This window comes from Triticum aestivum, chromosome 7A (genome assembly GCF_018294505.1).
Source record: "Triticum aestivum cultivar Chinese Spring chromosome 7A, IWGSC CS RefSeq v2.1, whole genome shotgun sequence".
In the NCBI taxonomy this organism is placed as follows: Eukaryota; Viridiplantae; Streptophyta; class Magnoliopsida; order Poales; family Poaceae; genus Triticum; species Triticum aestivum.
Window position 1 is genome coordinate 585,249,370 of NC_057812.1, and position 14,786 is coordinate 585,264,155.

Sequence of the window (14,786 nt, forward strand, 5' to 3'; positions counted from 1 at the left end):
CTTTTCCAAGGGGAGGGGAAAGATGGATGATCATCGATGGGGTACATGATGCTGAGCCGGTGCGATGATGCGGATCTCTGCTACTTGACCCCAGTGTCAACTCCTAATTAAAGGGTGCAGGTACGAGAAGTAGCACTCGGGAGGAGCAAGTTGGACAGCGACCAGGACGGGAAGGAACACGGCCCCTGAGAAGTTGTTTCCTCCCCCTGAGAGGTCGGGCAGGCAGCGGCAGGTGCAGGCCACCTTTCCGAAACCGCCTTCTCCGGCTTGACTTCCCGGTCAGGCAGGCGAGCGCTCCGGTTTTCCCAGCGGCGGCGGCCGCGGCCGCGGCCGGGGCGAGAGCGACGGCGGCCCTTGTTTTGGTCCGTTGCTTCTGGTCTCCGGCTTGACTTCTGGTTTTGGTCCGTTGCTTCTGATCATCAGCTGGAGGCTGGAGATCACGGTGGCAACTGGCGTCTGGCAGGGTGACGGGGTGACAGGGGACCTAACGTGGGGACGAGCGCACAGGGTACGGTGGGACGTGAGTGCCTGCGAATGACGCCTCATGCACACGTCGATCCTGGCCGAGCTGGACGCGATCGTTGTGTCACGGCACAAGATCAAGTGACTGCGGACCTCGCAGTTTGGTGCCTCCGCGATCATGCTCCGGACCGGAGCGGCAACAAAGCCTGAAAGCCTTGTGCTAGGATTCGACGGCACTGGCCACACGGAAATAGAAGAGGGGAATTGCTGTTATTTATCGCAATGCCAACATACCCCAGAAGAAGAGACCGGCATGCTTCGTTCACAAAGAAACATTGTTCGTCGACAGAGTCGAGCCTGGACTTAAGGTTTCTGCGACTGAACAAGCAAGTATACAGCTTTGAACTGAAGAAGCATCCATCCGTGCAAAATTGCCGCAACTCTGCAGAGCAGCCTCGAGGAAACAATACGTGTGTAGTCCGGACAACAAGCGTGCAATCATGTATGGTTTCCAGAAAACAGTTACAAGGAGGATATCCCAAGTATATGTAACCAACCGCAAGGGTGTAATCGCTTAATCAAGCACCCCAAAAAGCTAGTCCATTGGTAAAAACATATACATTGGGTGCGCTAACGGTCGGTATGGTATGGTACCTTGCACGACTGATGTCCGCATCACGTAAATCAAGTTCCACGGTTCCTGCTCTGTTCAATGGTGATGGACTATACATCAGACAGAAGCAGACTATTTCTGTAGCCCAAGTTTCCCCTCACTCAGTCTTCTTCAAAACCTTCTAGGTATTTTACACATATGAACTGGCCCAGTTGTGCATGCCGGACTACAGATAGTTCACCGAAGGTCCACGGATACCGATTTACAAATGATAGCAGCAACTTGTGGGCCTGAGGTAAGATACAAGAGGGCAGGGTATTCAGATTATCTGCGTATTACAGCGAAAAGTTAACACACATCAATCGTTTCAATATAGTTGGAAAGATAATAACAGAGATGATGTAACCGCTAGAACTAGGACGAAGATGCAAAGAAACCAAATGGAATAAGCACAAGTTGTTCAATTAACCTAGAGCTATACATCAACCAGAAGCTAGACTGCGACTCAGTAAGAAGGGACACTTCAGTTGGTATTAAAAATTTACTGATCATTTAAGAGCTCACAGTTAACAACTACTTTGACATTGTTGCGTACTTTTCCGGCTTCACTAAGTAACACCTTTGGCAAAGGCGAGACAGGCAAGAATCCGATGACAGACAGAGTGCATACCTTCAAGAGCTGAGAAGATTTCCAACCAATGCAGATCTATCGTTTCTTCCATGAGTAGCTCGTCTACGCATTGGCGGTGCATAAACTGTTATTGGGAGGATCCAGTCCCCCTTCTCTCTTTTCTCAACAAGAAGTGGGTGCTCATACCTGCCAAATAGAGACCAGAATTGACCACTCAGAGCTAGCAGCAGCAAACTAGAAAATTCACTCCATAAAATCATCACATCCCATACCGTGATGAGTCCATTCCTGCCGGAGTTGTGAAGAACTCAAATCTAAGGGACCACTGTACAGAAACCTTTGAGGTAGCAAATGACATTGGTCCATCGATAGGAATTGAAAAGAGAAAACTTGTCTGGTGAAGATCTGCAACAACTTCATGATGTTCGCTGTGTACCTGATCAGAGAGTCAACGTTGGATCACAAAATAACACAGGTTAGCGTTTTACAGAATAGAAATTGATGTTCAAATAGACCAACATAGCTTAGGCAGGTTGTTTGTAAAAATAAACCGAATATTGTTTAAGCACCGGTGCTTGTTCCTATAGCAGAGGTGCCTAAGCGTCTGTGCAATACAAATAAGCATCAGTGCTTAACAAAAAAATCGGTTCCTTTTCCCAAGCACCTCTCTAATCACTGTATTGTACAAGGCCTAAGGACTCGTGACATCTGATACTGCTGGAATATGTCTATTATTGTCATCATTAGGTAAACATAGGAAGAGTTCTTATCACATTATCTATTGGCGATCACGAGTTCATGACTTGTCATGGGAATATTTGAGGGCATCAGCACATTTCCTTTTCTGTTTTCTGAATCTTGAAAACATGGTTGTTTAGATATGTAATTGCAACTATGAAAAATGCCACTAATAACACTACTAACTCGAAAAATTAGGAAAGATGTCATCGGACTACATGTTTTCTTCCTTTTACTACCTACTTCCATTCCAAAATACTTTTATGCTAGGTCAATTATTTTTATGCTTGACCGAGTATATAGAAAAATATGCTAATATCTAGAACATCAAATATATATAGGCCAGGGCAGCCCCAGTGCATGTAGCTCCCGCTTGCGCAGGGTCTGGGGAAGGGTCCGACCACTAACATCAAATATATATAGCATCGAAATATATTCTATGACAAATACAATAATACAAAATTGATGTGGTGGATGTTAATATATTTTTCTACAGGCTAAGTCAAACTTAAAGAAGTTTTCGGAACGGAGGGTCATGCTTTCCCACCTACCCCTAGGCACATCCGACCTCAGCCAATGCTGCACTAGTAGCCACCTTGTCTGGTTAGCCTCTATCAATAGCAACCTCACATCTCTGACCTCCTCGAATTTTAAAATGACCAACCAGGGACTTGCTCCTGGTGGCATTTGTTTTAAAGAAGAGGAGACGTGAGCACACACACCCTGCAGAGGTTGAGCCTCGAACACAACAACCTGCTCCAACTAGCCACCTCAGCAGGCAGTCGGTCTCAAAGAGGAGCGTGATAACTACCACAAAGCTGGCTGGTGTTCGGGTCTAGTGGTGGGGATGTATTAGTGGGCGGCGGCAGCTTGATTTCAATGCAGAGATGGTGCAATTCATGCTGCATCCAACTTTGGGTCCAAAGGTGGAGATGGCGACTGCATCCAGTCATGGGTTTAATGATTTGTGTGCTATGCTGCACAGGGGGCGGATGGTAGCAGACCTGCTCCAGCTACAGTGAACCGACATGAGTGCCATCACCCAGTTACATTTGCCTTTTTACCCTACTGTCTCACATCAGCCAACACATAATCATCATCATTGCAGCCATTGTGAAGGATCTAGAGACATAGAAGGCGAGGACATTTGCGTCCAGTACATGTAAAATACAAAGGCTACTAGCAAGTTTTGTGAATACGGTGATTTTGCAGTGGCTTTTATTGAAGGTGGAACTTCATTGTACCATTTATCAAGAATGGGTACTTTGGAATGGCATGCATCTAAAGTAATGCCAACAAACAAAATCAAGTATACATCCTAATCAAACTACATGCACAAATGGCATCTGATCATGGGGTACCCATGTAGCTAAACCATCGAACATAACCTTGTACTAGTTTCATGAACTTGTTAAGACTTGAGACCAAAGCGTAGGCCATGTGGCATTAACACTGAGAAATATATCTTACATAACTCATCATTTGGACTAGAGGCAAAGTTCAGTCTGTAAGTCATAGAATGAAACATGTACAACAAGGATTACTTTTAAAATGTTTTGTCAAATTAGACTTTAATGCTAAACGAGTAAACATTGACTGCACATAGTACAAATTTTATAATGGTTCACAACACAAGCTGCAAAAAGGATACCTTGGTTATTGTCGGTGAGACCCTTCGTGAAGGGTGTATTACACGAGGATTAATTGTTTCTGATGTTTCCAAGGTTATAGATACCTGTGAAACACGTTAACTAGTTATATGTTTAAATCCCAGTTCAATACATAATAATTTATTAAACTCGGTCTTTTACCTCTAGACATCTCCGTGTTCCAGTTCCATGAAAAAAAGTGAGTGCTCCACCAATCTGCAATCGGCAAAATAAGATAATCAATCTACCAACAACAAAGCAGTAAGCCAGTAGCAAGCGCAGTAAGGGTAATTAAAATACCATATCACCAAAGTAATAAGTTGAGTCAGAATTCTTTGGTGAGAAACGAAGCAAGACTTGATCATCTATTCGTATATTATATGATCTTCCTCTCATAAAGCCTTCTGCTGCAAAACATTGAATGTGCAACTAAGAATGGAAATCAATGTTTGTCACATGGCATGTAATTTACAACAAAAGGAGCAATGATGGATTAAAATAACTCCATAACTGAGACACGGTGGCTTACATCCAGATGGTTCAACATGTTTTGGCGTGAGAGGGAGTCCAACGTCATCTTTTGGGCGGTCAGAATCTAGAGAAAATCTTTCGCCATTTGATGGATGACGATCCAAATGCAAATGATCTAGCTTCCTTAGAGGTGATACCGGTCCTGTTTGTGCCATTTACTTCATTAAACACCCAAATATTTACCATTAAACATTTACAGAAAGGACAAATAGGTAGCATTCTCATGGAGACCTGACTAATGTAAGACTTGTTATTTCATTGTGAAACGGAAGAGGAATAAGCCTAGTCAATTTGAATTCGAAAAGAAAAAAAAAGGAGAACTGAAAACAGGTCCTTGTGCATGAAAAGAAAACTGGGAGCTAAAACACTAATAATTAATATGACAATATGTAAGTGTAAACAGAATTAATCATTAGGAAGCACCAAGGCAGATAGAATCCTGTAGAGCAGAACTTGACAGTATTGGGACATTGGTGTTTCCTTATGAATATCACAGCTCTTGCAGTCCCACACAAACTATAAGGTTCACTCCTTACCTCCACCATGGTCATCAGAAATCTCGGACACTGAGAATCGAGGAATTGCATTATATGACGGGAAAGTGGGGCGCTCTCCCTGAGAATACAATGCTTCATTCATGGAGAGACGTGATGATAAGGAGAGCGTCGATGTTGAGGTCCTGATGGGAAAGTCCGTATTTGATTTGGAAGGGTTGTATGAGGAAACCGATGAAACTTCATCTTTCGAACTATCATATCCTTCTTCTAGATCAGTATTATCATTTGCTTTGATCTGCAATAAGAATATTATATCTCAGCATGGGTTGAAACAACAATCATGGAAATATACGGATATCACTGATTAGCATGATTAGTCGACAATTACTATGTACATGAAAAATACCATACATTGGAAAACAGTTCAGATCCTACTAACATTTTCATCAGTTGACAAAATTACAAACTACAGATCTTCTGCATACTGACATGTCCTTGTTTAAGTAATCGAAATAACTATGGACAATTCATACAAGATATCACTGTAGAAACAAACTCATGCAAGATAACGTGTAAGAAACGGATAAAAAATAATTTAAGTGCAATGAAATCTCGGAGATGGGTTACAAACTAAATAAGGACTCACCCATTCTGACTCATCATCTTTTTCCCTCCAAAATATACTCAGTTGCTCAACCGAGAGTGGAAAACTCCCTGAGATATGTAAACAGTTTAGCATTGATGAGGATTAACACAGTATGCAGTTTAGTATCACTAAAATTCTGCTGTTGCACATCCAGTAACAACTCTGCAGCATTCAGTTGTTGGTACGTATTTAAACAGGATTGTGGTGTCAGTCTCTACTATATTATTTACGACTGTCGTGCATATAGGTTTTCATGAAAGGTTGAAAAGAGAAAGCTACACGCATTTTCCTAAAAGAAGGAACCACTGGAATTCAGTCACCTATAGGAATCCCGGTGAAACTGGAATTGATATAAAGAGTATCCATGTTGAACAAAATCACTTGTGCACCACTGAGGATAAGGTGTTATGAAAGCACAAATGTACCAACCGCACAAAGATGTGAAGGTTATGAAAACTTTGAAAAGATCCATATAACAATCACAGCACGAGATGTGACCTGTGAGGAGTGGGTGTAGCAATACAAATAAAAAAGGCATTATTGAGCATCTCATGATGGTTACAAAATACAGTATCGTAATTAATAATTATTTCCAACCTTGCCAAAAATATATAGGCCCCCACCCACACACACACAAAAGCTATGTAACCCACATGTTCGGTGAATAAGTAAGCCCGCATGCTTCAGTGAGTGAATCCACTACTTAACAGAAAAGTAGTTTAATCAACAACATACTTTTAAAATACACAGGATGACTGAAGTGCAAGAACCTTAAATTATTGAATTTACATCACTGACCTTCTTCATTTAGTAAGGTGCTGCTTTTCTGGGAAACACATATCTGCAATGGGACTCGGGTTTCCTACAGAAATGAATTCAATTTTAAGCTATCGCTCTGAGACATTTGGCTTATTTTAATGTCCGAAACTTCCATAATTGCATTACAAGACTGGGTATGAAGTAGAGAATGATGCTAGAAATAAGAAAATGGAATCATGTTGTTTTCAGTCCAATGGTTAAGAGAATTTTCAAAGAACTCAGCTCAAGGCTAGCTTAAGCAGCACAAACATGCATTGACTATCAAATTCTCCTTTAAGGAGATAGAAAAATTAACATTAGTCTTGGTGATTCTTGTATAACTGAGGAAATAGATGGACCATATAATGCTCAAATATATGGAAGCCTGCAGTTGCCTCCCATCATCACAATATAATGGAGACATGCAGACATGTAAAAGAATTGTCGGCATATTCTTCTGATGCTACAGGATAGGCAACCAAGAACCAATATCAGTCAATGTCTTTCTGTGGGGTTCTAGTTCTACACTTCCAAGATTAAGTTTTCGAATTAAGTCAGGTCCTCATGCCCTAAAACCTCAGACATGTGCGATTATGAGTTTAAGACTAATATTTTTAACACTAAGTAAGATTGTTTATTAAAATACTGTATGTTCTTAACCCTTCAGTAAACTTGACTACCATCTTGCTGTGTCCCTTGGATAAGGATGTAGGGGTAATCAATAGAAGACCGAAGGTTGAACTGCGACACCCCATTTTGCAAGGTATTTACTTGGTTTTCTAATCATACATTAAAATTTAATATGTAAACAATGGGCTTTAGTTTTTTAATAATAATATATTATCTTGCTAGGATAGTTAGATTAGAATCTTAGATCCAAAATTATCACATTAGTACATCCAAGAAAACATGCACTAGAAATATTTCACAAGTCACAGGCTAGAGAACTCAGTTCAAAGAATAATACAAATCACCAATGAAATTATGGATGGTTAACAAATCAAAGCTTCCAACATTTCAGCAAAGGAGAGGCTCCTACTGCAACTAAATTAATAAAAGAATAATAATTACAAGACTAGGGTCAATTTGATTTCAGCACAGATTGTCTGAACTTAAGGAGTAGAATTTTATGCCAACTACAAGAAGAAAACTCACCAGCTGAACCGCACTATTTACATTGCCTTTAGTTTCATCCTCATTACCCAAGTCAATCAATCTCCCAAACAATGTACTTCTAACATAATAAATATAGCGAATACTGATGCCCCTATATGATGGTGGTAAAATCCTTGGGAGCTCTAGACGTACAATATCTGCAAAAAAAAAAGAGCTGGGTTGCAATTTCTTAAAAAAAATGTAGATCATTGTATTTCACGTGATGCAGAGGATTTAGTTAAGTGAGCAAGTTAACAGGGGGAAATTATCCATTGTCAACTGAAGATCCTGGGCAAAACAGGAACTGGCCCTCCTAGAGTGTTTGAAAAACATGCAAGCAGCATATCCCTAAATAGTAAATCCTCATAGTCATGAGTCATGACCTTCCATAAAAGAGGTATAGCCAAAACTGTATTCACTTTGACTCCACAAGTAGAATCATGGATGCTTAAAGTTTGATTTTGACGTAATGTGAAAAATGAGAACATGGATAGATCAATAACTAATATTTAAGATCAAACACAGGGTGGTTGACGAGACAGGTGATTTGCAGAATAAGAAGCAAAGCAAATTCAAATTACTGTATTACACCAACATGTCGTACAATACTAGGAAAAATGGAGGTAAAGCATATGAACAATATTTACTTTACGTTTCAAGCAATCTAGAAATGTAGCACTACATGATAAGTGCATTATCAACCTCCATTGATCCTCCAAAACAAGAGATAACTTACATGTTTTTGTTTGCCCCGAAGCAATTATTACTTTGGAGACTAATGAGGGTGCCGAACAATCCAAAAACAAATATTCACCTATATAATCAATTATAACACAAGAGGATTATCAGAAATAAAATAAAAGACACATTGATCAGTTATTTAGATGAAAGCTAGGTTGTTAAATACCTCTCCTTTGCTTAGACCCTGGTATGGGCTTTGGAACAGAGAACCATTGGCTATCCAACTTCTCAATTCCTTTAAGTTCGAAAGATAGCCCATCTACCAAGAGAGATATGACTCCACCTGACGCTGCCTCCGCTTCATCCTTTAAACTAGCGGGACTACAGATTTGGATAGTCGCGGTAACTGAATCACCAGGTCTATACACTTCCTTGTCTGTCTGGAGCTTAAATTTTGGAGACAAGTGCTGCTTGGCAGCTGAATCAACCTTACTGTCTTCAAACCACCCAACACTTTTGAAAAAGGAGAGCCCTTGCGGAAGTGGAAGTCGGAGTGACATATTATCAGACCAGTAACTCTTCCAATTCAACAAATTCCCGCCGGCCCATGGAGAAAGAATAAGCCCACAAGATGCATCGTTCTTCTAAAGCTGTGGCTGGTAACAATGACACGGTCCACCTGGAGATTCATCATGAATAAATCTATGTACATCAAACTGCAGCGGTAACTTATTCAGGAGGATTTTCTATATGTCAAAACAACTTCAGTACAAATCTACAGTTCTCTCCATAAATGGGAAACAAGCCTAGTAATTTTCCAGGTTGAGAAGCTTCTCTTCGTTTGCCCTGAAGTCGATTATCGATTGTAAGTTTGCCCTAGAGAGCTTTTTGGCACTACTAGTACACCTGACTTACTCAAAGCCAAACCAGCACAGAGAAGAAGAAAAAACATAATACACGGCAGCCTGCCAACCAGGTAGCGACCCCAGGACTTGAGAGTGAAGATAACTAATCGAGTAAGTAGTCCTTATGCTGCATAAATGGCGATGCAAAGATCCTGACTAGACAATGCCTGGAGAGAATGAGAGATAGAATGTTGTTGATTGGTTTGGAATGGCTTCGATTTTAGAGATAGAATGCGAAGCAACTCAAAGCAGCATCTCAATCTCGATCCAGAGACAGGCACGCGAATCTATCTACCACGCCAGGGCTACGTCGGATCTGGCAGCAGCTCGGGAACTCGCGCGAGCGGACTCAGCCGCAAGGGGGTGCTGCTGTGCTGCCTTGGAAACGGGATGGGGAAAGGGGGCTCCGCCGGGTGGGTGAGAGAGACGACATAGGAGATAGAGGGAGCAAATCCAACAATGGACGCATTCACACTAATCTAATGTACGTAGCAGCTAAGCGGCCGTGGGGGGGATCTGGGCTGGGTTCTCACGGCGAGCAGAATCAAGGAGAGATCGACAGGGACTTACCGAGGGAGAAGATGACTCCGGCCGGCCGGCCGGCGGGATCTCCACTCCGCGCCCGCCCGCCAACCGAGCTGAGGGGAGGACGGGACGGCAGAGGGCTTCGAGGCCGGTGCTTGGGTGGGAGTGAGGCGCCGGCGAGAATCGGGGTCCGGGGCCTTCAGATTTGGGGAGACGGGCGAGAGGGAGGAGGGACGACGTTGCCTACCGGTGCCGTGCGGTTCGCTGGGCTGGACGTGTGCTTTGTTTTCCTTCGAGCAAAAAGCACGGCACCGGTGGATCTCTTCTCAGCCGGGACAGTTTTTGCTGTTTCAGACCAAGAATTCAGACGGAAATTTTGAATTTGGTCATTCTTTGTCAATATCGTATGCAGGGTAGCGTCGGATGATACCAACCATGTACGTACGGATGAAATATGCAATGTTGTCCGGAGTTTTCTTTTTTTTTTAAGGAACACTTGTGTTTTATTTAAGACACGGCGAGACCGTTGGTTACATCATTGGCTTATCTGTCGCCATACACATCCATTGCCAATGGCTTAACCTTGCCCCCAACGCCGGCAGCACATGCGGTGGTGGCTTGTTACAATCACGGTGAAGATGTACCATACACGCCTGAATGGGCTGAGTTTCAACTTTCAGCTTGATCTCCTTGAAAAGGTTGTCCAACAGTACAAAACCATAAGCATCCAAGGAGACTGCACGTTGAAGAACCATGCTATCGGTCTCAAAAGGACCCTCCCTACTCTCATCTCGTCAGCAAAGGAAACGGCATGCAAGAAGGGCAACTGATTCGGCGTGAAGTGAATCTGATAAAACATTTGTAGAGCCAGCTGCAGCAAACTGAACTTTGCGGGCGGAATTCCTGCAAATAAATCCCCACCCTCCACTGCGAGATCCAGCGGAGAAATATGCATCGGTGTTGATCTTAACCATGTCTTGTGGCAGGGGCTTCCAGGAACGACGAGCGGTAACTTCAGTTGCTGGTGGCGGATTTAGAAACATTGTCCATTTGGTAACATTATGTCATACCAGATATTGGAATTCATCCATCCCAATAGTAGTGAGTTTTTGTCCTCGGGCAAACGAAGTATAGCTTGGATAATCTCCTTCGCTGAGCCGAGAGCGAAAAGACTAGAACCTACCTCCTCTAGCAGTAGTGCCTATTATCGTTCTTTTTTTTAGGATCCCATCATCATTCTTTAACTAATTTGCATTGAATAAACAGATGCATGCCATCTTCAAACAAACGACCACACACAACACATCTTGTGTCTAACTCCACTAATCTATCTCTACTCCTAATGTCTCAGTACGTAAGTCGTTCGTTTGTTTCGTTCGTTCCCACCCTTCCATCGATCTCTCCTCCACCAGGCGATCTCCTTCCCACCAAATTTTTTCCTTCCTCCGAAAACCAGGACCGGTTTTAATTCATGCATCACCAGAACCAAACCAACCCTTCCATCCTTCCATCGATCCCACTCTTCCATATAAAACACCAATACTTTCATCCTTCCCTTCCATATACAAAGCCAATCCTAGGAATCTGCGGTTTTGATGGTAGGTCGTGGTACGTCGTCATTCGCTTCCATCGTTTCGCTTCGATCGTAATTCAAGTCTTTTCCGATCGACGGAATAATCGTGTTGTAATCCCCAGTTTCCAGGTAAGGCAATTCTCTTCTGGAAATAATCCACGATCAAATCCTAACTTCCCGGTCCAATCCCACCTACCACTTCAGTTTTTTTAGCATACCAAAATTTTCTAGCCTAACAATTCCACCGGTTCTCTCCACATCCCTCCTCACCTCATGTATCCCACGACCATGTGATGACCGAGGAACAACGCAGATCTCAGGCCATCACCTGCCGACCTCTCATGTGCGGCCCGGAGGTCGACCCGTCCTGCTCCTCTTGTCCGCAGGTGCGCGTCGCCGCACGATCTGCTCCTCCAGCCTACCTCCCGCACCGAGCCAACTCTCATGCATCTCATACAGCGCGAGCTGCTCGTGGAGGCTCAGCTGTTCCTCCATGATGGCGACGTTGAGGGCTGGTGGAGGCCAATCATCATGGACGTGTCTCGCTTTGTGCAAGTCGAGGTGGTCGCCGAGGGCGCCGCGGCACTTCCAGGATCGTGATCTACCACTACGACGAAGCCATGAAGCTTCACCTCCGAGCAAAGGCCAGATGTAATACTTGCCTGTTCCCACGCACTGCTTGTTGGATTTTTTTGGCTACCTTTTGTTGCTAAGACTAGACCTAAGCATATGAGTTATGTCAAATTCAGCGCCGATCAGCAATATATGTGGACGATATGATGAAGGTCGTTGCATGCTGCAGCTAACTCTGACCTAGCAGGACACGTTAGTAATTTAGTATGCATATGTTGTCTTCCTAATGTACAAGCTGACAAGTAGTTGAATGCCATGACATGATGTTTCCTTCGTAGTCATGCAGATTTTGTAGCTTGCAAGATCCTTATCTCTATAATGTTCAAGTGAATGGATGAGAGATCAGTTTCCTACTCAATCGGTGTTCTCTCAACAATCTGAACTAATTTGGTGATTGGTTTATTACCTTCTAGGCGAAATCACCTCACGATATTATAGAGCCAGTAAATCTGGAGCCTACAAGTTTGTTTCCTTCTTTTGCAATGCAAAGTAAAAAAACTCATTGTGTGAGGGTGAAGCTATTTTTTAGGAAAAACTAAATCTTATGAACTCTGGAAGTTAGAGCTTTATGATTTACCAAGTATGGTTATAAATAGTTCTGGAGTTGCAACAACATCCCAACTTTAACAGTACATACACTATAAGCCCTCTTATGCATGATATATTGTTATACTGATAAAATTACTATTAGAGACAAATTTCAGCTCTCATAGGATGCTGATATATTGTAACCTTTTTGGATATTTTTGGTACTTTGTTTGATGATAAAAAATGGATCGTTGTCATCTTTCGGATGAATATTTTGAAGCTGGATAAACTGGTTTTGTAGCATGCCACTAACTGCTTCTGCGCATATACATGCAATTCTATATCTATTTATTGGAAGTCACAAATAGAATATGAAGAAAAGCATGTAAAAAGGCAGTATGTTTTTAACAGGTTCTCTTCTACGCCATACTTGCTTTGGAATGTTCAGGATGAGCTTCTTTAGGTACTTTGTGGATGATGAAGCAAAATCAACGCTCTTCAGTTTTGTCGTTGTTTGATTCGGCTTGCAGTTTCTACAAATGTTGTGCCACTTAGGCTTTGGATTGCGCCTTCTTATATGTTGACCATCTCATCTTTGCGGCAAATACGCAGATATATGTTAACCATCTCATATACTCATCTGTGCATGTTTACGTATTTCTTGTCTAACGGGTTCTTTTGGTGTGTCCTTGTAGAGACAAAAAAAAATAGTAGGAGGCTTTATAAACCAAAGGGGAAAAAACAAATTTATTAGCAAACTAATCAAATTCGGGCTCACATCAAGGTATTTTTTAGGGGTATTAATCCCATGTGCTAAATTCTGTGTTAGTATAGTTGAAGCCCAGGTCACATATTGATGATTCATAGTTCTCTGATTGGTCTTCTCATATTATTTGTCGTCTCCAAGCAAATTCTGAGAAACCATCGGAGTTCTTGATGCTTCTATTAATTCAGAAAAAGCAAGTTATTGTTTCCCTGGAGTTACTGTATATCTGCTATGGGATCGTTAGTTCATGAGTGTTTCGACATGGCACTCTGGAACAGGAGTTCAGAATTTGCCACTGACCACACTCCGGCGTGATCCCACCCATGATGCTACATTATGGGCTTTACAGGCAAGTGCCTGCTCTGTGACACCGTGCCTGCTAAGCTGATGGCCTCCTCGCAAATGTGTGCCATGTGGGTGGCAGCGACAGGAACGAGACGAGCAGGAGGGTGCCCTTCTACCCGGAGTTGCAGCTGCTCTGAGGATTCTTTAGAAGGACATGGCAGGTTCACCCACCACGCTTGTCTTCCTTCCCTGATTTTTGTTTCTCCTAATGCATTTTTATTTTATTTATGTTTCAGTGTTCCTGATGTTTGATATGATAGAGAACAGGTGCATGAAGGAATGCCTCCATGGTAGTAATGCACATCTCAGACGATAACATTCTTCTATTTTTTCAATCTAAGCTTTAACACTGATCATGCATCCTGGAATAGATCTTCTCAGGGCGCCATTCATTGGAACTTGATAATAGGTACAAATTTTGTCATTGGTACGTTGCTGATAATGCAATGTGTCCCCGGCACACTCAAAAAAAAAATCCATCGAGCAGCTGAAATTGTACTACTTTTCAGAGAAGTTAGTGTTGTCGGCCACTCACTCTTTGCAAAAACTTCGCCGAAGGTTTTCTTCACCATTTTGTGTCTGATAGGAGCCCTGCCCTTTATCATTACATGAGGTGGAAAGTTGTACAATCGATGGAGTTACCATTACAGAAAGAGAGAATAGAATTAAAAAACTGAACCAATTACTCATGAAATGAGTGACCTGAAGCATGAAGTTCATGATGTTAAGTGCTCATAATTGATTGGGTTGATTTTGTGTAGTTGTGATTCTGGATCAGTTATTTTTTTTTCACGAATACACAAAGCTTGCGTATCTTTTCATTGATAGAAGAAGAGAAAATGAGTACAATAGAGGGTACAACGAACCGAGAGCAGGGAGAGGGATGCTCAGCCCGAACAGGGAAAAGACACAACAAAACCCACCAAGCCTAAAACTTGAGAGGCAGATCGGATGAGCACAACATCGAACATCTTCAGAGCCAACACCGGGGACACCGCGAGCAAGCAAGATGACGCCTTCAAGAAGGGAAACGGCATTGTGAGGCCGTCGCCATCCGATCCGACAAATCGGACCTAGAGTTTCCCCCGAAGCTCGAAGAGGGGCACGGTG

General features: G+C 42.5%; 1 protein-coding gene and 1 long non-coding RNA gene across 4 annotated transcripts; one reads left to right on the plus strand and one right to left on the minus strand.

Moving 5' to 3' along the window:
• Window positions 1-937: 937 nt before the first annotated feature.
• LOC123148455 (uncharacterized) lies at window positions 938-10,157 on the minus strand. 2 transcript variants are annotated; one of them, XM_044567886.1, is made up of 14 exons: window positions 9,877-10,157; window positions 8,628-9,080; window positions 8,457-8,534; window positions 7,721-7,878; window positions 6,566-6,629; window positions 5,768-5,835; window positions 5,161-5,416; window positions 4,623-4,766; window positions 4,394-4,500; window positions 4,256-4,309; window positions 4,096-4,179; window positions 1,979-2,142; window positions 1,746-1,892; window positions 938-1,403 (listed from the first exon to the last, which is right to left on the minus strand). In XM_044567886.1, the coding sequence occupies exons 2-13, from the start codon at window positions 8,959-8,961 to the stop codon at window positions 1,748-1,750; spliced, it is 1,656 nt and encodes a 551-aa protein (XP_044423821.1). In that variant the 5' UTR covers window positions 8,962-9,080; window positions 9,877-10,157; the 3' UTR covers window positions 938-1,403; window positions 1,746-1,747. The 2 variants fall into 2 exon arrangements, with proteins under 2 accessions (XP_044423821.1, XP_044423822.1); XM_044567887.1 differs by having other exon boundaries at window positions 938-1,365; window positions 9,877-10,156.
• Window positions 10,158-11,361: 1,204 nt separating this feature from the next.
• LOC123152404 (uncharacterized) lies at window positions 11,362-14,262 on the plus strand. 2 transcript variants are annotated; one of them, XR_006476179.1, is made up of 3 exons: window positions 11,362-13,837; window positions 13,913-13,966; window positions 14,048-14,262. It is a non-coding gene; the product is annotated as an uncharacterized lncRNA (long non-coding RNA). The 2 variants fall into 2 exon arrangements; XR_006476180.1 differs by having other exon boundaries at window positions 13,937-13,966.
• The last annotated feature ends 524 nt before the right edge of the window (window positions 14,263-14,786 follow it).

Bases quoted from the DNA above. Each gene is read 5' to 3' on its own strand.
- LOC123148455 (XM_044567886.1), bottom strand. From the start codon at position 8,961: ATGTCACTCCGACTTCCACTTCCGCAAGGGCTCTCCTTTTTCAAAAGT. The intron at 7,879-8,456 runs GTAAGTTATCTC...TTTTTTTTGCAG, and splicing joins TTCGGGGCAAACAAAAACAT to ATATTGTACGTCTAGAGCTC. The intron at 4,310-4,393 runs GTATTTTAATTA...TGCCGATTGCAG, and splicing joins CTTATTACTTTGGTGATATG to ATTGGTGGAGCACTCACTTT.